The sequence below is a fragment of the Sorghum bicolor genome, chromosome 1, assembly GCF_000003195.3.
Source record: "Sorghum bicolor cultivar BTx623 chromosome 1, Sorghum_bicolor_NCBIv3, whole genome shotgun sequence".
In the NCBI taxonomy this organism is placed as follows: domain Eukaryota; kingdom Viridiplantae; phylum Streptophyta; class Magnoliopsida; order Poales; family Poaceae; genus Sorghum; species Sorghum bicolor.
In genome coordinates, this window is record NC_012870.2 from 69,976,616 (window position 1) to 69,998,912 (window position 22,297).

Here is a 22,297-nt window from a genome sequence, read left to right on the forward strand (position 1 = left end):
AAAACAAAGATAAACCCTACTATATATGGCCATACACATGCCAAGCCAAATGTCACCACGTGATACGTACGGTGAGTAGGTGACAGCAGTATTCGGAACCCATTGCAATAACAGCTAGCTACGCTACTTGATTTGACCCCGCACCTTCAAATCTCAATCGGCACCAAGCGAGCGATTTCCTCCTTGGGCATTCGTCCGCCGTGGTTAACGATGGTGATGCCGCTCTTCCGCCCAGTGTCCCTGTCCACCGCGGACACCTTCATGACGCCGTTTGCGTCGATATCGAAGGTGACATCAAACATAGGTACACCCTGCGCTGCCGGGGGTACATCGGTGAGCACGAACTCGCCGAGCAGGTTGTTGTCCTTGGTGCTCGCGCTCTCACCCTCGTACACTCGAAAGGAAACACTAGTCTGCTTGTCGTAGAGGGTGGTGAAAGGCGACGTCTTCTTGATAGGGATCGCAGTGTTCCTCGGGATCACCACTCCCATTGTAAAATTATAATTAGTCTCAATCCCAAGCGAGAGTGGCGTGACGTCGTGCAGAAGCGGCATAACCAACCCCTTGTCGTCGGTCTCGCCGCTGAGAATGGAGGCCTGGATGGCGGCGCCGTACGCAACAGCTTCATCAGGGTTGATGTTCCGGCGAAGCTCCTTCCCGCAAAAGAACTCCCGGAGCATGTTCTGCACCTTGGGGATGCGGGTCGAGCCGCCCACCAGGACGACGTCGTGGACGCTGCTCTTGTCCATCTTGGCATCGCACAAGCACTTGTTCAGAGCCTTCATGCACTTGCTGAAAAGATCCTTGTTGAGCTCCTCGAATCGAGATCTGGTGATGGTTGTGCTGAAGTCAATGCCGTCATGGAGCGAGTCGACCTCAATGGTGGTCTGTGCGGTGGAAGATAGCATCCTCTTTGCTCTTTCGCAGGCAGTCCTCAGCCGGCGGAGCGCCTTCTGGTTGTTATGGATGTCCATCTTGCCGTGTCTGCGTGTGAACTCCTGGAGAGAGTATTTCACAAGCTCGTTGTCGAAATCAGCCCCGCCATGGTGAGTGTCGCCGGCGATGGCCACCACCTCGAAGAGACCCTTATCCTTTTTGGTTCCTGGATCGATGTTGAGGAGGGAGACATCAAAGGTACCTCCACCAAGATCAAAGACGAGCACTGTCCTTCGTTTGTTGCTGACAGGCATCTTCTCATGACGACCGTATGCTCGTTTGTTGCTGACAGTGACAGGCATCTTCTCAAGACCATATGCGAGGGCGGCGGCAGTTGGCTCATTGATGATGCGCATGACGTTTAGGCCGGCAATGGCACCGGCGTCAATGGTAGCTTGGCGCTGGGAGTTGTTGAAGTAGAGGCACGGTGATGACAGCGTTCTTGATCGTTTGACCGAGATATACCTCGGCTGTGTCTCTCATCTTACCGAGCACCATGGAGGAGATCTCCTCGGGCATGAAATGCTTCTCCTTGCCTTTATGTTGCACCACGATCATTGGCCGTTCGTCACGGCCTGCGATGACTTTGAAAGGCCACAACTTGGCATCTTCTTGTACAGATTCGTCGCTGAATCGGCGGCCGATCAGTCGCTTCACTTCTGTGAAAATTTAGCGTTGTAGTCAGTAGAGTGAAGCACAAATAGCATAGCAGCAGCAGTTGTCTAAGGCTTTAAGCTGCATCTCGTACAATGCGTTCGAAAAAAATCTTATAAACAACACCGGTTTGATTTGCTATACACGAGATATTAGGTTTGGCCCTACCAATAGACTGTAATTTTCTTGATTTACTATGAATTTCCACCAAACCTCGCTCCTCTAAGGTTGTGGAGGAGTTGGTGCCGTTTTGATCAGGAACCAAGTGGACCGACGCACTATAACCACTCACTAATACCAAACTCTTCAAAAGAATTAATGCCGAGACCTCAGATTAATTTTTTTAGATCTTATCGTCCATGAAGGTTACATTATCTCAATTGTCATGTTTTATCCTTGGCATGTGCTTGCTCCACTTTGCATGCAAGAATTCAGTGAGTTGTTTTGAAAGAAAGGTGACCAGCCATCGATCACATACTGACGAACTGCCCTTTCACTAGAGAGGTATGGTTCCTCATCCTGTCCGGTCTGGGTAAACAATTGCCACCGACGCAGCAGACAGTCGTCGCATGGTGGAGGCGCATCCGGGCCCTGTGGCATGGACCGGCGAGGAAGGGCGCAGACTCGCTGTTCGCCCTCGTCTCTTGGCATATATGGAAGGAGCGGAACGCGCGTTGCTTTCGGGCGACCACACTCACCGTACTCGAGCTACTGGCTGTGATCAAAGCGGACGCCGAACAATGGATGAGCACGGGCGCAAGAAATTTAGGAGTTCTTGGCTCGGGAGGGTAGCATCGCTATCCACCGAGGATGGTTTCAGTCTGCCGTGTTTTTCTTTCATTTCCTGCTACGGCAGGTGAACTCGTTTTGTATTGTTCGAATTTCCTTTTCCTTCTAATATAATGATACGCAATCCTCTTGCGTATTCGAGAAAAAAAAAGAAAGAAAGGTGTGCACACATCATGAGGAATCAAGTTAAATTATGTCAGAAATATATGGGCATGTTTAGTTCTCCGTTTGAGTCAAAAAAATTTAGATTTTGGCCCATCATTTTACATAATAAAACTAAACGCCATTTAAATTTTTTTGGCAAAATATTTGCTATTTTGTATTCTAGCCGGATTTTAGCATCAAGAGGCCAAAAAACCCAAAAAGAACCTTCACAACCCCATCTAACCCAGAAAATTTTAGCATTTTAGATGGAACTAAACACAACCCTAAAAATTTTAGTATTTCAGATTTTATTATTCCAAAATAATTGGTATTTTGCATTTTGCATTCCATTTGGCAAGTTTCTCGTGTATAGCAAATCAAACCGGTATTGTTTATAAGATTTTTTGCATTCCTCTTAAATCAAACATGCAGGTAGAGAAATTTAAGAGGCAAGTTTCATGCAAGGATATGAGCGAGCTATTTGCGCCTGCTTGTGCTTGAATAAAAAACATTGCAGCAGAGATGATGGAACGAAAAACTTTATATGGTTCCTATATATTTCCAAACAGTGCAGCATTGCACTGCACTCAATCTAGCTACACGTATGCACATGAGATCCACAGTTGATAAATCTGTGACGCAGATCAGCGAGTCCACACGCTTGACGATTGAAGGAAATAACAAGTTGTATAAGCTCTCGTGTATAGTCTCACCGAAGATGGTGTTGGTAGGGTTCAAGGCGGCCTGGTTCACCGCCGCCTCGCCGACGAGCCTCTCGGCGTTGGTGAACGCCACGCAAGACGGCGTGAGGCGGTTGCCCTGCTCGTTGGCGATGACCTCGCCGCGGTCGTGCTGCCAAATATCGCCACCCATGAGTAGGTCGTCCCGAGGTCGATGCCGATCGCCGGTCCCGAGGCCGCCATCTCAACAGGCAGAGGCGAGGAAAGTATAGAAACTAGAAAGTACTACTTCGATTACATGGATCTGCTTCGATGGTGGTGTGCGTGCTAGGGCGGCAACCGTTCTCTCCGGGATTTCTTTCTTTAAAAAAATACCATCTAATACTAGCTAGCTAGGGACGGCAACCAATTAGGTGTAGATGGTAGAGGTGGATAGGCGTGACCCAAAAACCCAATAGGATTTTTAGTACCCCCATTAGATTAGAAGTATGGGTATGGATGAATTTGTTTACCCTATATTGCTACACGTCAGTTTTCTCGTAGACCGTCAAGGATTTTTGTTAATAAATATAGAGGAAAGAGAGAGGAGAGAGACAATGAGGTTGTTGTTTCATAAAACAGCCACCTTATGAACTAAAAATTAGGACTACAAGATAACTATTCTACCATTTGAAAGGTCCTAATATGGCTAGAGGGGGGGTGAATAGCCTATTTAAAAATTCTACAAACTCACTAGAGCAAGAGGTTAGTAAATAACAAAGCGAAGCTTTTTGCTCTAGCTTTAAAGGGGTGTTTGCAAGCCACCTATCCAACAATTCTAGATGTTAAGATCACTAGGCACACAAGAGCTATGTCACTACTTACACTAGAGAGCTACCTAAAGTTTCTATACAAGTAAGTAAGCTACTCTAGTTTGCGGGAATGTAAGAGAGAAGGTTTGATCTTTATACCACCGCGTAGAGGGGAAGAACCAATCAATAAAATGAAGTCCAATCACCGGGAGAAATCCAATGAACAAACACAATGGAGACAAGCAATTTTTCTCCCGAGGTTCACGTGCTTACCGGCACGCTACGTCCCCGTTGTGTCGACCAACACTTGGTGGTTCGGTGGCTAAGAGGTGTAGCACGAACCTCGTCCTCACTACGACACCACAAGAACCTACCCACAAGTGAGGTAGCTCAATGACACGAGCAATCCACTAATGTTGCCTTTGGCACTCCGCCGAGGTAGGCACAAACCTCTCACAAACACCGGGAGATGGCCACGAACAATCACCAACTCGTGCCAAAGCTCCTCCGCAGCTCCAAGCCGTCTAGGTGGCGGCAACCACCAAGAGTAACAAGCAAACCCGCTGCTCAACGATCACTAGTGCCACTAGATGCTCAAACTCTAAGCAAATACAACTAGGATCTCTCCCAATCTCACTTTGGATGAACAAATCTTGAACAAGGTGAGTGGGAAGTGTGGGAGTATGCTCACAAGGTGTATCAACAAGTTAGAGAGTCAAGAGAGTGAGCAAGAACCGGCCAAGGCCTATTTATAGAAGTCCCAACCTTCAACTAGCCGTTGGCAGTTTATCCCACAGTCTGCGTTCACACCGGACGCGTCCTAGTTCACACCGGACGCGTCCGGTATTGACCAGACCAGCGTCCGGTGCTCCTAACCGTTAGAAAAGTAGTCGTTGCCTCTGACACTGACAAGGCACCGGACGCTCACTTTTGAAAAACCGGACGCGTCCGACCTCACCGGACGCAAACTCAGAGAGCGTCGCAAAACTTGAGTCAACACCGGTCGCCACACCGGACGCACACACCGGACGGTCCGGTGTGCACCGGACTCACACCCAGAGAGCTCTATAAGAGGAGTTTGCACCGGACGCCAACTCGGACGCGTCCGGTGTGCACCGGATGCAAACTCAGAGAGTTTCACCTAGAAACGAACTCACCGGACGAGGCACACCGGACTCTACGCGAAAACTGTTTCCGCGTCCGCTGCCTCAACTCGGACGCGTCCGACCTCATACCGGACGCATCCGGCCTGAACGCGCTGCACACAAAGAACTCAGCTTCTTCCCTCACTTCCATGTGCCAACACCAAAGTGTCTCCACACTTGTGCACGTGTGTTAGCATATTTCAAAACATTTTTCAAGGGTTACTTAGTTAGCTCACTAGGTCCTAATGCACATGCAAGGAATCCAATCACCTAGTGGCACTTAGACAACCGTTTTCACAACGAGATTACCCCTCTTAATAGTACGGCTATCTATCCTAAATGTGATCACACCCTCTATGGTGTCTTGATCACCAAAACCAAAACCCTAAGCAATACCTTTGCCTTGATCTCCATAGGGTTTTGTTTTTCTCTTTCTTCTTTTCCAAGTTGAGCACTTGATTATCTTGTGGTCATCACCATCATCACCATGATCATCACTTGCTCCATCACTTGGCATGTACCAACCTCATTAAGTCTACACACACTTAGTATAGAGGTTAGTACTAGGGTTTCATCAATTATCCAAAACCAAACTAGGGCTTTCAATCTCCCCCTTTTTGGTAATTGATGACAACCCTTTTTACAAAGATTTTCAATAAAATTTTCTTGGATTCATGTTGCTTGCCCAAGCATTTTACCATGTGCAAAGATTATGGACAAGTTTCATAAACCAAAATTGGTAGCAATTGCTCCCCCTACATATGTGCTAAGAGTTTGGATTTGAAAGCTTGCACATATGCTTGAATAGGAAATATAGGAGTCAATTTCTACCAAATGATGCTAAGGTGTAAAGAATGGACCTTTGAAGCGTGATACCAATCGGAGTTGCCAATATACACCATCCTTAGCACCATTAGTAACTAGCCATTCACAAAACTAGAACACCTCGTGAGATCAACATTATAAACAAGGTTCTAGTACCACTTGTGAAACAATTAAAGGTCTAGTTACACTACCTATGCATGCTAGTTTTTTATTTCATCAATCAAATTTACAACTAGCAAACACCACACAAGCAAGGTATCAGAGAGAAAGCTTTTAAAGCTAATGCAAATGCAAGCAACCATATGTTATGCACATTCAAATGCAACAAACAAGTTTATGAGCTTGCTCCCCCTACTTGTGTGCTTCAAATTTTATTTTATCCCCTTCTTTTATCATGTTACTCCCCTATCTTAAATCTTTGGGAAATTTTCTCCCCCTTTGTCATCAATGACCACAAAAGGTGAGCTCAAATTTTAGATAGGTTAGTGTGAAACCATGTGAAGTGAGATCATTTTACCATTTTGGTCCAATCTAGATTACTTGCCTAAGATATTTAACTCAGTTTGATCCAAGGACAAGCTTCTTCACACCTCCAAATAAGGGTTATCTTGTACCATGTTGAGTTAAACACTTATAGCTCATATTCTAGATCAAACACTAGGATTGCAAGCCCACAAACATGTCATATGCTACCACTAGATCAAATCAAGCATAGAGGCAATAGTGGTACCATATAAGCATCAAATTCATTTGATTTTCATGAATGATCCTAAGACATGTAAGGAATGACTAGATGCACTAAGCAAGTCCTTAGCATAAGATGAATGACATGTCAAACAATTTTACCTTGCTTTGCTCGAAGGAGAGGCATGCCATATAGTGGGGGTGCATCAACACATATTTGAAAAGTCAAGTATGTTCAATTCATTTCTTAGCTTGCAAAACCTCTTCTCATCAAGTGGCTTGGTGAATATATCGGCAAGTTTATCATCGGTGCCTATACTCTCAATGCAAATGTCCCCTTTTTGTTGGTGATCTCTTATGAAATGATGGCGGACATCTATATGCTTTGTTCTTGAGTGTTGAACCGGATTGTTGGTGAGCTTCACGACACTTTCATTGTCACATAGCAATGGCACTTGTTTGAAATTGATTCCAAAGTCCTTCAATGTTGCCTTCATCCATAGAATTTGTGCACAACAACTACCGGCTGCAATGTACTCCGCTTCGGCGGTTGATAGTGCAACACTATTTTGTTTCTTGGATGACCATGAGACAAGTGATCTTCCCAATAGTTGACATGTGCCCGATGTGCTTCTTCTTTCAACTTTGCATCCCGCATAGTCCGAATCGGAATATCCGACAAGCTCAAACTTTGCACCTTTGGGATACCACAAACCAACATTTTGTGTATGCTTCAAGTACCTTAATATTCTCTTTGTTGCCTTCAAATGACTTTCTCTTGGTGAGGCTTGGAATCTTGCACACATGCATACACTAAACATGACATCCGGTCTTGATGCGGTCACATAGAGTAGGCTTCCAATCATAGACCGATATAACTTTTGATCCACCATGTTTCCACTTGTATCATTATCTAGGCTTCCATTTGTTCCCATTGGAGTGCTAATTGATTTCGCATCATCCATACCAAACTTCTTGAGCATGTCTTTTATGTACTTGCCTTGACTCACAAATGTGCCATTCTTCAATTGCTTGATTTGAAGACCAAGGAAGTAACTAAGCTCTCCAATCATTGACATCTCAACTCATTAGCCATCATGTTGCCAAACTCCTCACAAAATTCTTGATTGGTTGATCCAAATATGATATCATCAACATAGATTTGCAACACAAATAAGTCTTTGCTAATCTTCTTGGTGAAGAGAGTGGTGTCAACCTTGCCCATCTTGAAACCTTTAGAGAGTAAGAAATCTCTCAATCTCTCATACCATGCTCTAGGTGCTTGCTTCAAACCATACAATGCCTTTCTTAGCTTGTAAACATGGTTGGGTTTCTTGTCATCTTCAAAACCGGGAGGTTGCTCAACATAAACTTCTTCATTTATATAGCCATTGAGAAATGCACTTTTCACATCCATTTGATATAACTTGATGTTATGAGGACAAGCATAGGCCAACAAGATCCTAATTGCTTCCAATCTTGCAACCGGGGCATATGTTTCACCAAAGTCAAGACCTTCAACTTGAGTATAGCCTTGTGCTACCAATCTTGCTTTGTTCCTTACAACTATCCCATCTTGATCTTGCTTGTTGCGAAAGACCCATTTAGTACCAATAACATTATGATCATTAGGCCTCTCAACTAACTCCCATACTTGATTTCTCTTGAAATTGTTAAGCTCTTCATGCATAGCATTGACCCAATCAACATCTCTCAATGCTTCATCAATCTTCTTTGGCTCAATGTGAGACACAAAGGAGAAATGCTCACAAAATGATGCTAATCTTGATCTAGTTTGCACTCCTCTTTGAATATCACCAATGATGTGATCCAATGGATGATCTCTTGCAATATTTGTTGGTTGAAGTATTTGCACTTGATTACTTGTACTTGGTTTATCATGAGATGATGTACTAGCTTGTTGATCTTGCACTTGAGTACCACTTGTACTAGCTTGATTTTGATCATGAGAACCACTAGCTTGCACATTAGAGGTAGGAAGCACTTGATCTTTGTCATCTTCAACATCAATCACCTCTCTTGGCCTTAAATCACCAATATCCATATTCTTCATTGCATCGGCCAATTGAGTGCCTCTCACATCATCTAGATTCTCTTCTTCCTCTTGAGAGCCATTGGTTTCATCAAACTCAACATCATGCACCTCCTCAAGAGTACCACTAGCCAAATTCCAAACTCTATAAGCTTTGCTAGTAGTTGAGTAACCAAGCAAGAATCCTTCATCACATTTCTTTTCAAATTTACTCAATCTAGTGCCTTTCTTCAATATGTAGCATTTGCAACCAAAAATCCGAAAGTATGCAATGTTGGGCTTTCTTCCATTTAAGAGCTCATATGGAGTCTTCTCCATCATTGGGTGACAATAGAGTCGGTTGCTATAGTAGCAAGCCGTGTTGATTGCTTCGGCCCAAAAAGAATGACTCACATTGTACTCACTCAACATTGATCTTGCCATGTCAATCAAGGTTCTATTCTTCCTCTCAACAAGACCATTTGATTGTGGAGTATACTTGGCCGAGAATTGATGCCTAATGCCAAATTCATCACAAAGCTCATCAACTCTTGTATTCTTGAATTCACTTCCATTGTCACTTCTCACTTTCTTGATGGTTGTTTCAAACTCATTGTGTATTCTCTTGACAAATGATTTGAAGGTTGCAAAAGCATCACTCTTGTCACTAAGAAAGAATACCCATGTATATCTTGTGAAATCATCCACTATCACAAATCCATATTTATTTCCACCAATGCTTGTATATGTGGTTGGTCCAAACAGGTCCATGTGCAACAACTCAAATGCCTTGCATGTACTCATGATGCTCTTCTTGGGATGAGTGTTGCCAACTTGCTTTCCGGCTTGACATGCACTACAAAGCTTATCTTTCTCAAATGTGACATCTTTCAAGCCTCTAACAAGATCATGCTTGACTAACTTGTTTAATTGTTTCATTCCAACATGACCAAGCCTTCTATGCCATAACCAACCCATGCTAGATTTGGTGAGCAAGCATGTTGACAATTGAGCTTCACTAGCATTGAAATAAACCAAGTATAGATTCTCGTATCTAAAGCCTTTGAATATCAAGTTAGAGCCATCTACACTTATGATCTCTACATCATCAACTCCAAATATGCATTTGAAACCAAGATCACAAAGTTAAGCTACGGATAGCAAGTTGAAGTTCAAGCTCTCTACTAGTAGCACATTGGAAATGCTCAAGTCATTGGATATAGCAATTTTACCAAGCCCTTTGACCTTGCCTTTGCCATTGTCACCAAAAGTGATACTATCAACACCATTGTCATCATTTGATTTGATTGAATTGAACATTCTTGCATCACCGGTCATGTGTTGTGTGCACCCACTATCAAGCACCCAATGCCTTCCTCCGGCTTTAAAGTTTACCTACAAAACAAATCAATGTTTCTTAGGTACCCATACTTGCTTGGGTCCTTGGAGGTTAGTGACTAAGCTCTTTGGTACCCAAATGGCCTTCTTCTTTGGACCCACAATTGGTGTACCAACAAACTTAGCATGCACACCCTTCTCACCCTTGGTAAGCACATAACAAGAATCAAAAGGAATGTAAGGTGCATTAGCAATTTTCTTGTTCTTGTTCATTTTATTGCAATTAAGCTCTAAGTGCCCAACTTGCTTGCATTTATTGCAATACCGACCATTGCTCTTCACAAAGCTAGGCTTGTGAGTTGTAAAGGCTTTCTTGCCCTTCTTGGGGGTATAGCCTAATCCCTCTTTGTTGAGAGAAAAACTTTGGCTACCCAAGCACTTTAGCAAGCGGGCCTCACCACCATAGGCCTTGCCTAGGGCGTGAGTGAGCTCATCCACCTCTCTCTTGAGAGTCTCATTCTCAACCTTTAGTGATGTATCACAAGTGACACCAACACTAGAAGTAGAGGTAGAGTTAGTGGTGGTGGATGAAGACCTACATGAAGAGTTAGTGGGAACAACAATAGGTGGGTTGGGTGATTCTTTAATTAAGTCACATGTTGTGCCCACATCACATGATACAACAACCTTTTCCTTGTTCTCTTCTAACAACAAGGAGTGAGCTTTCTCAAGCTTGGTGTGAGCCTTGCCAAGCTTCTCATGGGCTTCCACTAGCCTCTCATGATTAGCTTTGAGCTCATCAAAGGATTGCTCAAGAGCTTTTAACTTCTTGCCCAATTCTTTGCACTTCTTATTTTTAGATTGAATAGGTGAATCAGCTTGTTCTAACATGTCCATGAGTTGTTCATTAGTGAATTCATTTTCATCATCACTATCACTATCATGTTCATGTTCACTTTCACTTTCACTCTCATCATATTGTACCTTGTGGCCCTTGGCCATGAAGCATGAAGGAGTGTCGAAGAGTGATGGCTTGTTGTTGATAGCAATGCTAGCAAGTGCCTTCTTCTTGGATGCTTTGTCATCATCACTTGAATCATCATCCGAAGAGACATCACTATCCCATGTCACAACATAGGATCCACCCTTCTTCTTTTTCTTGAAGACCATCTTCTTCTCTTTCTTTTCTTTCTTCTCCTTCTTGTTCTTCTTCTCATGCTCATCATGATCACTATTGTATGGACAATCCGCCACAATATGATCGGGGCTTTTGCACTTGTAGCATAGCCTCACATATTCCTTATTTTTGGAGTTGTCCCTTCTCTTTCTTGTATGGTAGCCCTTCTTCTTCATCATCTTGCCAAATTTGCGGACGAAGAGTGCTAGTGCTTCATCATCACTATCATCATTGGAGCACTTCTCATCACTTGATTCTTCCTTCTTGGCCTTGCCCTTGTTCTTGTTCTTGGATGAAGAGCTAGCTTTGAATGCTACACTCTTCTTCTTGTCATCATCATCCTTCTTCACGACCTCATCATCATCATTGTCATTGTATTGATCTTCGGTCATGACATCTCCAAGCACCTCATTGGGAGATACACCCGTCAATCCACCTCTAAAGATGATTGTTCTCAATGTCTTGAACCTCTTGGGCAAGCACATCAAGAACTTGTGAATGAAGTCCTCATCCTTCACTTTCTCACCAAGGCCCTTGAGATCATTGATGATGACTTGGAGCCTATAGAACATCTCCGGTATAGATTCATCATCCTTCATCTTGAAGTTGGATAACTTGTCCTTGAGCATATACAATTTGGCACTTTTTACCGTTGTAGTGCCTTCATATGTTTCTTCTAGCCTTGTCCACACTTCACTTGCTCTCTCAAGATCTTTGACTTGTTCAAATACCTTTGAATCAATGCCATTATAGATTGTGTTGAGAGCCATTGTATTGCATTGCTTGTTTGCTCTCTCATTGTCGGTGGGGTTAGCCGGATCAAGAATCACAAAGTCATTTTCGGTGACTTCCCACACTCTATCATTGATTGATCCAAGATACATTTTCATCTTTCTCTTCCAATAGTCAAAAGAACTTGTGCCATCAAAGAACGGTGGTTTGCCCCCAACATGGTTGAACACTATTTGAGCCATAATTTGAGCACCGAGGTTGTTAAGCCTTCACAAACGGTGACCACGGCTCTGATACCACTTGAAAGGTCCTAATATGGCTAGAGGGGGGGTGTGGCAGAACCTCCTGAATTAAATGGCCCACATGCATACATCATTGTCCCAAAGACTTCTGATCGACGTGCACGAGTTCCAAATGACTCAAGAAGTCTGTCGGGTGTCCTCGGAAACCCGAATCATCCACGTAACAATCTTTTCAGGAATTCCCTCATCAAGCATCACAGTATTACAACATTTCATAGATAAGAGAAATCAGAGTAAAAGCGGAAAGGTTACATAACATAGATTGAAACTTAAGTTCATAGTTTACAAACCATAAGCATTTGATACATAAAGGCTTCGGAACTTTATTATTACATAAACCATAGATTCACACAACGACTTTTACTTGCCCAAGGTCACACATCAGAAACCTCATCGTCACTTTCCTCCACAAGAGTAAAGTAACCATGACCATCGAAATGATAATCAAGAGATTCACCTGCAACATGGGTTGCCGTCCGCTGTGCAATGCTGATTTCTTTTTCTTTTATGCAATTTATGATATATATGTTTGAAATTATGCTATAAATTGTATAATGATTCAAAAATCATGGAAATAATTGTGTAGGTTCCATATGATGTAAAGAGTGGAGGAAAAATATTAAATTTTGTTTTATGATAGTTTGTATATATCTTTAAATTGTCTTTGTTTATTAATGAATAAACATTCCATGATTTTTAGTAAATTATGGGTATATCCAAAAATCATGAAATTTAATATGTGAGCTTGTGTTACTGTTATTTAGCTTCATGATTAATTTCAGCTCTGTTTGATCAAGTATACTCTGTTTCTTGATAAAGCCATTTAAAATGCTTATAAAAGAAATAGAAATAATTAATCCCTTTAGGGTTTAGGTGATGTTTTGGATTGTTTGACAACCATGGTTACTTAGCATGATATGCTCCCTGGTTATGGTTTATTTTCATATAAATAATCTTTATGATATGATAGATTCACTTTATTGCTTAATAAAGATGATAAAATTTGTTTAGAAATAATCTATGTTTTTGTGTAGCTAAGTTAGTTGTTTCTATACCGTGAAAGTAAATTGTACTCGAGATAATCATAGTTTGTTGTTGTCATTCAAGAACATGTAACCTGTCTTTATCATACCTTGAGTATATCATAATCATGCATATGCACTTTTACGTATAGAATACGCTCCGGAAGAATCTGATCCCCAGTGGGTTTCTTCCGAGTTTGTGGATCCTTCGAGAGTAGTTGAGTTTCCGAACGTCCCCTCCGATCAAGGCAAGCCCCGGACATTAAACCCTATCCTTGTATTTTCATAAAGTTATTTATATCACTTGAGTTAATATGATGCATTAGGTGAATAGGAGTTGAGTGAATCCTATTTGCTGCATTATCTACCTTGATGATTTCAATATCTACCTTGGTACTTGCTTTATGAAAATGTTTAGTATGCTTAGCCCTGCTTATTAGATAAGTTTTTCAAATGAAAGAGTTTGAAGGGTTGTTGTGGAATACTCTTATAGTTAATGATGTTCAAATTGAGACCGGTCGGTGGACTTGCTTTAAGAATGGAGTCTTAAAGTAGTGTTTCCAACTGTGTCGATTAAGGACCGTACCGTTGATTGGCCTGTTGTGATTGAGAACTTTGAGTACAGCCCACATGCGGCGGTAAGCCTTACCTATAGCTATTCCGATACTTGAGAACGGCTAACCGCGTACTGGGAGTGGAAAGATGGCGAGAGTAGCGTGTACCCACCTTACGGATCTGAGATGACCGGGAAACATCTAGATTGGCTGTAGGATGGTGGTGTACTGTACTCTCGGGTGACGCTGGACCCGTTCTTGTATGGGAGGATCTATAGAAAAGGTTGACATATGCAAGATTAAGTTCTACATATGTCGTGTGGTACTGAATCCCCAGCTGGGTTTAATCGATTCGAATCGCCGTGTTTCCTCGGACATGGAGCCTCAATCCTCGTACCATCATCGTAGTAATAAGTGAATCTTTGGTATAAGAAAGAGATGATTTGCTTATGAAAGTTGGATAATGATCTTGGCTAGTTATAAGTGATAATCATGAGTTAAAACTTGAAAGTAGGCTTTAATCTTAGTAAGCTTTTATGCAAAAGAAATATTTGATCTTGTTAAAACTTTACCTTGAATCCCCATAGCCTACATACTTGAGTCTTCACCTCTTTTATAGTCGGTTAAGTCTTGTTGAGTACTTTCGTACTCAGGGTTTTATTAACCCATGTTGCAGGTGAATCTCTTGATTATCATTTCGATGGTCATGGTTACTTTACTCTTGTGGAGGAAAGTGACGATGAGGTTTCTGATGTGTGACCTTGGGCAAGTAAAAGTCGTTGTGTGAATCTATGGTTTATGTAATAATAAAGTTCCGAAGCCTTTATGTATCAAATGCTTATGGTTTGTAAACTATGAACTTAAGTTTCAATCTATGTTATGTAACCTTTCCGCTTTTACTCTGATTTCTCTTATCTATGAAATGTTGTAATACTGTGATGCTTGATGAGGGAATTCCTGAAAAGATTGTTACGTGGATGATTCGGGTTTCCGAGGACACCCGACAGACTTCTTGAGTCATTTGGAACTCGTGCACGTCGATCAGAAGTCTTTGGGACAATGATGTATGCATGTGGGCCATTTAATTCAGGAGGTTCTGCCACAGGGGGTGAATAGCCTATTTAAAAATTCTACAAACTCACTAGAGCAAGAGGTTAGTAAATAACAAAGCGAAGCTTTTTGCTCTAGCTTTAAAGGGGTGTTTGCAAGCCACCTATCCAACAATTCTAGATGTTAAGATCACTAGGCACACAAGAGCTATGTCACTACTTACACTAGAGAGCTACCTAAAGTTTCTATACAAGTAAGTAAGCTACTCTAGTTTGCGGGAATGTAAGAGAGAAGGTTTGATCTTTATACCACCGCGTAGAGGGGAAGAACCAATCAATAAAATGAAGTCCAATCACCGGGAGAAATCCAATGAACAAACACAATGGAGACAAGCAATTTTTCTCCCGAGGTTCACGTGCCTGCCGGCACGCTACGTCCCCGTTGTGTCGACCAACACTTGGTGGTTCGGTGGCTAAGAGGTGTAGCACGAACCTCGTCGTCACTAGGACACCACAAGAACCTACCCACAAGTGAGGTAGCTCAATGACACGAGCAATCCACTAATGTTGCCTTTGGCACTCCGCCGAGGTAGGCACAAACCTCTCACAAACACCAGGAGATGGCCACGAACAATCACCAACTCGTGTCAAAGCTCCTCCGCAGCTCCAAGCCGTCTAGGTGGCGGCAACCACCAAGAGTAACAAGCAAACCCGCTGCTCAACGATCACTAGTGCCACTAGATGCTCAAACTCTAAGCAAATGCAACTAGGATCTCTCCCAATCTCACTTTGGATGAACAAATCTTGAACAAGGTGAGTGGGAAGTGTGGGAGTATGCTCACAAGGTGTATCAACAAGTTAGAGAGTCAAGAGAGTGAGCAAGAACCGGCCAAGGCCTATTTATAGAAGTCCCAACCTTCAACTAGCCGTTGGCAGTTTATCCCACAGTCTGCGTTCACACCGGACGCGTCCGGTATTGACCAGACCAGCGTCCGGTGCTCCTGACCGTTAGAAAAGTAGCCGTTGCCTCTGACACTGACAAGGCACCGGACGCTCACTTTTGAAATACCGGACGCGTCCGACCTCATACCGGACGCGTCCGGTATGCACCGGACGCAAACTCAGAGAGCATCGCAAAACTTGAGTCAACACCGGTCGCCACACCGGACGCACACACCGGACGGTCCGGTGTGCACCGGACTCACACCCAGAGAGCTCTACAAGAGGAGTTTGCACCGGACGCCAACTCGGACGCGTCCGATGTGCACCGGATGCAAACTCAGAGAGTTTCACCTAGAAACGAACTCACCGGACGAGGCACACCGGACTCTACGCGAAAACTGTTTCCGCGTCCAGTGCCTCAACTCGGACGCGTCCGACCTCATACCGGACGCGTCCGGCCTGAACGCGCTGCACACAAAGAACTCAGCTTCTTCCCTCACTTCCATGTGCCAACACCAAAGTGTCTCCACACTTGTGCACGTGTGTTAGCATATTTCAAAACATTTTTCAAGGGTTACTTAGTTAGCTCACTAGGTCCTAATGCACATGCAAGGAATCCAATCACCTAGTGGCACTTAGACAACCGTTTTCACAACGAGATTACCCCTCTTAATAGTACGGCTATCTATCCTAAATGTGATCACACCCTCTATGGTGTCTTGATCACCAAAACCAAAACCCTAAGCAATTCCTTTGCCTTGATCTCCATAGGGTTTTGTTTTTCTCTTTCTTCTTTTACAAGTTGAGCACTTGATTATCTTGTGGTCATCACCATCATCACCATGATCATCACTTGCTCCATCACTTGGCATGTACCAACCTCATTAAGTCTACACACACTTAGTATAGAGGTTAGTACTAGGGTTTCATCAATTATCCAAAACCAAACTAGGGCTTTCACCATTGTATGAGTTGTTGTCATAGAACTTACAACTTTACTTTTATTCTATGCATAAATTAAGAAACTATGAGTTACTATGAGACAACATAAAAAACATTGTATATATTGTCTATTAAGTCATCTTAAAATTATGTGACACTATAAGACCACCTAAAAGACAACACCAATGTACTTGCCCTTATGACTTATGGCTATGTTAGATATATACCTATTGGGTTCGTATGATTATAGATTCAACCCATAAACCATGAGTATGTATATAGCCGATATGCAACTAGAATTCAAAGTCATGTTACAACATAACATTCCAAAACATGGTCCAATTAATTAACACATATAGTCCTCAATTTTTGGTAGGCAAACCATTTTTCAAGAAGCCTTAGAGGGCTTTTTAGAACTTAAATCTGCCCCTCTCTAGAGGGAGTGTTTTCAAAATTTATCAATCTGTGTGATGATGGATTCTGGCCAAGATAGTGAGCACAACTAGAAAGTTGAAAGGGCTGAAAGGGTTGCATTTGTGAGTTCTAGTCTACCACTTTGAGTGAGTGAAAGGACTACATTTGTGAGTTTCAATCTGTCAGCTTGAGTGAGGAAAGCAGAGATTTTTGACACTCATCTTTCACACTTAGAAACTGAAGGTATAAAAATTCTTCCACTCTTGGTTGGGTAAGTCCCAGTGGAAGACCAAGATAAGTAAAGAGTAATGTTCCAGCATATCCAAAGGTGTGGACAAGATGGACAGTCTGTTTTCATTTATATTGATGAAACATCGTGGACTTGTTTTTTTTCTCGAATACGCAAGAGGATTGTGTATCATTATATTTGAAGAAAAGAGGTTCGAACAATACAAAACGAGTTCACTTGCCGTAGCAGGAACTGAAAGAAAACAAGGCAGACTGAGAACAACCTTGGTGGATAGCGAAGCTACCCCCGAGCCAAGCACTCCTAAGTTTTTTGCGCCTGCGCTGATCCATTGTTCGGCGTCCGCTTTGATCACAGCCAGTAGTTCGAGTACGGTGAGCGCGGTCACCTGGAAGCAACGCCGCTCCTTCCAGATATGCCAAGAGACGAGGGCGAACAGCGAGTCCGCGCCCTTCCTCGCCGGCCCATGCCACAGGGCCCGGAGGGCGAACATCATGGATTTGTTGTATTTTCCTTTCATGCGAATAGTTTAGGACTCCAAACCAAAGATTTGGTTTCGAAATTCGGTTCAAACCAAATTTGGCCCACTAGAAGTCCATGCTTAGAAAAATTGTATCTTTTTCAAACAATCTCGAATGAAGATGATTTTTATATAAAAATTATAGCTCTTGACGAGATCTACAACTTTATAGTTTTTAGTTTTTTATTTAAAATTTTAAGATATTTTAAAAAAAAATAAATATTTTTTTAGCAGTGTATTAATAACTACAAGCGCTTGTTGCCTTAGAAAAATCATATATTTCTTACATGGAGTCGAATGGAGATACTTTTTAAGAAAGTTGTAGGACTTGTTAATTGTTTTTTGCTTATTAATTGTTATACACTTGGTCCTACGGGCCAATATTCCGTATTAATTTTTCATATACCAATTATGTTGATATAATTCCGCTCAAATTAGTTTGTTTTTGAAAATCTCGATATTCCGTAAGTTCGTATTCATTTTCATATCTGACTTTCTCTTTTATTTTTATATTCAAATGTAAAAGTAAAAAACGTCATCCCTACCTCTATCTACGGATGAGATCATCTCTTTGAAATAACGTCGTTCGGAGCCGTCCGTGTCCGTTGGTTGGAGGCGTCCGTGTCCTTCGGCCAGGACCAGTAGGTGCCGTTTCACAACAGAGATACGTAGAAGATCACTCCAGAGGCGTCCGTGTCCTTCGGCCAGGACCAGTAGGTGCCGTTTCACAACAGAGATACGTAGAAGATCACTCCAGTAAGGCCTTGTTTAGTTCCCAAAAAATTTTGCAAAATTTTTCAGATTCCCCGTCACATCGAATCTTTAGACGCATGCATGAAGTATTAAATATAGATAAAAATAAAAACTAATTATACAGTTTGGTCAAAATTGACGAGACGAATCTTTTAAGTCTAGTTAGTCCATGATTGGACAATTTTTTTCAAATACAAACGAAAGTGCTACAGTGTCGGTTTTGCAAAAAATTTTAGAACTAAACAAGGCCTAATACTTCCAGTGTCGTCAATTAAAACATGGTTACAGGGGAATAAGAGAGAAAGCACAAACCGGGCTAGCCAAGCCACAAGTTGCATATAACAATACTAGCATTATATATTAATTATTATTAAGGTATCCAATATGCAATACGACTTATACTTTAAAGGAAAACTGACATTATAATCCCTGTGGCCGTTCAAGGTAGGTTGCGGAACCACTACTTCTTCCCACGCTTTGTCTTTTAATTTGGCCTGCTTCGTCTGCTTTGATCGATCCGCCTAGTTTCCTCTATGCCGCTCCACCTGCAAAGCCATGCGCTCGATTTCCTCCTTGCGCAACCGGCCGCTGTGGTTAGTGATGGTGATGTTGTTAGTCGACCCGGTGGTCATGTCCTTGGCCGACACGTTCAGGACGCCATTTGCGTCGATATCAAAGGTCACATCGATCTTAGGTACGCCCCAAGGCGCCGGTGGAATGCCGGATAGCAGGAACTCACCGAGCAGGTTGTTGTCCCTGGTGCTCTTGCTCTCGCCCTCGTACACTTTGATGGGGATGACGTCCTGGTTATCGACCAAGGTGGAACAGCCTTTCGTCTTCTTCACCGGAATGGCAGTATTCCGTGGGATCACCGTCTCCATCACATCATATATTGTTGGCCCCATCCCTATCGTCGGCGTCGCAACTCTGAACCCTAGCGAGAGGGGCGTGACATCGCGCAGAAGCATATCCAACAACCTCCCATCGCTGGCTTCACCACTAAGAATGAAGGCCTGGATTGCGGCGCCGTAGGCAACGGCTTCATCGGGGTTGATGCTCCGGCAGAGCTCCTTCCCGTCGAAGAAGTCTCGAAGCATGCTCTGCACCTTGGGGATGCGGGTGGAGCCACCGACGAGTACGACATCATGGATGCTCCTCCTGTCAATCTTGGCGTCCTGGAGGCACTTGTCAAGAGCCTCCATGCACTTGCTGAAGAGGTGCTTGTTGAGCTCCTCAAACCGGGAGCGGGTGATGCTTGTGGAGAAGTCAATGCCTTCGTGCAGCGAGTCCACCTCAATCCTGGTCTGCGACGTGAAGGACAGTATCCTTTTGGCTCTTTCGCAGGCAGTCCGCAGCCTCCGGAGCGCCTTGTGGTTGCTTTTTATGTCCATCTTGCCGTGTTTCCGTATGAACTCTCGCAGAGAGTACTCCACCATCTCGTTGTCGAAATCTGCTCCTCCAAGGTGAGTGTCGCCGGCGATGGCCTTTACCTCAAAGACGCCCTTACCCATGCCGACACCCGGATCGATCTCAAGGATTGAGACATCGAAGGTACCACCACCAAGATCAAAGACAAGCACGGTCCTCCTTTGGTTGCTGACAGGCATCTTCTCGAGACCGTAGGCGAGAGCGGCGGCGGTCGGCTCGTTGATGATGTGCAAGATATTCAGGCCAGCAATGGCGCCGGCGTCGATCGTAGCCTGACGCTGGGAGTTGCTGAAGTATACGGGGACGGTGACGACGGCGTTCTTGACAGTTTTGCCGAGATAGACCTCGGCTGTCTCTCTCATCTTGGCGAGCACCATGGAGGAGATCTCCTCAGGCATCAACTGCCTCTCCTTGCCTTCATGCTGCACCACGATCGTCGGCCTGTCCTGACGTCCTGCGACGACTTTGAAAGGCCACAACTTGATATCTTCTTGTACAGAGTTGTCTCTGAACCGTCGACCGATCAGTCGTTTGACTTCTGCAAAAAAATAAAAAAATTGTATGTAATCTGATCAGTCTAGTAGTGAACCGTAAATAACTTAGCAGTAATTTGATTTGCAAGCCCAATACGTTTGCTGCCCTTAACTGATTGTCAAGTTTTGGCCTAGCTTGGTATTGCTCCTGCACGTTTTGCATGCATAATTCATCGAGTTGTTTTGATTTTTCTAACGAATGGTTCGTTTGCACGGAAACTAAACAGGTTGCATATATACGGAAAACGAAAAGGCACTCCACTAAAACAAGGAGGGAAATCGGCAGAAATATATGAACGGGTACAGAAAACCTTTTTTTTTTACACGCGGGTACAGAAGACCTTTGTTTCCTTCTGGGTCTTAGTTGACCCCTTTTTTTCTGCCTTAGTTCTCTTTAGCTTTGCTAGCTTATTTTATTTGTAGACTCCTTTGTTGTTTTTTAATTCTAGTAAATCTCCGTAGGGGTGTTAAACAACCCCTCCAGTTTCTTAAAAAAAAGACCCCACCGTAGGCTATAGCGCAATTTAGTTTTCTAAAAAAAAAGAGACCCCGCCGCGTAGGCTATAGCGCAATTTAGTGAAAATGGTTATGGACTTTGTCACGAAAACCTCGGCGATCTACGTAGACAAATGATCGATCTGTGACTGTGGTGTGAGCAAGTCAGCGAGACCACATAAATCTTGTAGCTAGGCTCCTGAGGACCGAAGAAAATATAACAGTCTACTGGTGTTCGTGTGTAGTTCTCACCGAAAATGGTGTTGGTGGGGTTGAAAGCAGCCTGATTCACGGCCGCGTCGCCGACGAGGCTCTCGTCGTCCGTGAACACGACGCAGGACGGCGTGAGGCGGTTGCCCTGGTCGTTGGCGATGACCTCGCTGCGGTCGTGCCGCCAGACGGCCACGCAGGAGTAGGTCGTCCCCAGGTCGATGCCGATCACCGGACCGTCGACCACCTTCGACGCCGCCATCGATCTCAACAGTCACAGGCGTGGAAAGTACTAGCACTAGCTCACCTTGGTGCGTTTGAGATTCGGAGAATGTCGTGTATATATATAGGAATTATAGATGCGGATGCGATCAGGCGACCCTTGCGAGGCCTCCTAGCTAGGGCAGATGTTTTTGGAGCTGGTGCTCCCTGGGCTTGTGCTTAAGCCATGGAACCACTAGATCGATCGCGCAGCCCGCTACGTCCAATATAGCCCACTAGGGCACTACCGACCATGAGCAGCCCATTATTTTATTTGACAGAGGTAAAAGTTAGATTGTTGTTTTTCCTTGTACCTGTGGCCAATGCAATTCACTTCTATGAAATTCATTATCTTAGATTTGATAAGGCACTGTGAATTTATAAGGTATACTGTGGATTTATATTTGTTCATTCAGAAAATAATACAAACATGTTTAACAATTTACTAGAACAAGTATAACAATTCCAACGTTTATATGTTGAAACACCTCTCATCCCTCCATTCCAAATTATAAGTCATTTTACTTTTTCCTAAATATGTATTCCCTCTGTCACTAAATATTTGTCGTTACGATTTGTGTGTCGACAACTTTGACTCGATTTATAGAAAATACGTGCAATATTTTTATCTCCAAAAATATTTATTAGAAAATTAGATTCAAATAACTATCCAATGATACAATAGTATATCATAATTA

General features: G+C 43.2%; 1 protein-coding gene and 1 pseudogene across 1 annotated transcript; both read right to left on the reverse strand.

Moving 5' to 3' along the window:
* LOC8084927 lies at window positions 1-3,446 on the reverse strand (annotated as a pseudogene).
* Window positions 19,029-21,600, reverse strand: LOC8081494 (heat shock cognate 70 kDa protein). Its single transcript, XM_002468046.2, has 2 exons — window positions 21,381-21,600; window positions 19,029-20,638 (listed from the first exon to the last, which is right to left on the reverse strand). Exons 1-2 carry the CDS (start codon window positions 21,598-21,600, stop codon window positions 19,194-19,196), a joined length of 1,665 nt encoding a protein of 554 aa, XP_002468091.1. The 3' UTR covers window positions 19,029-19,193.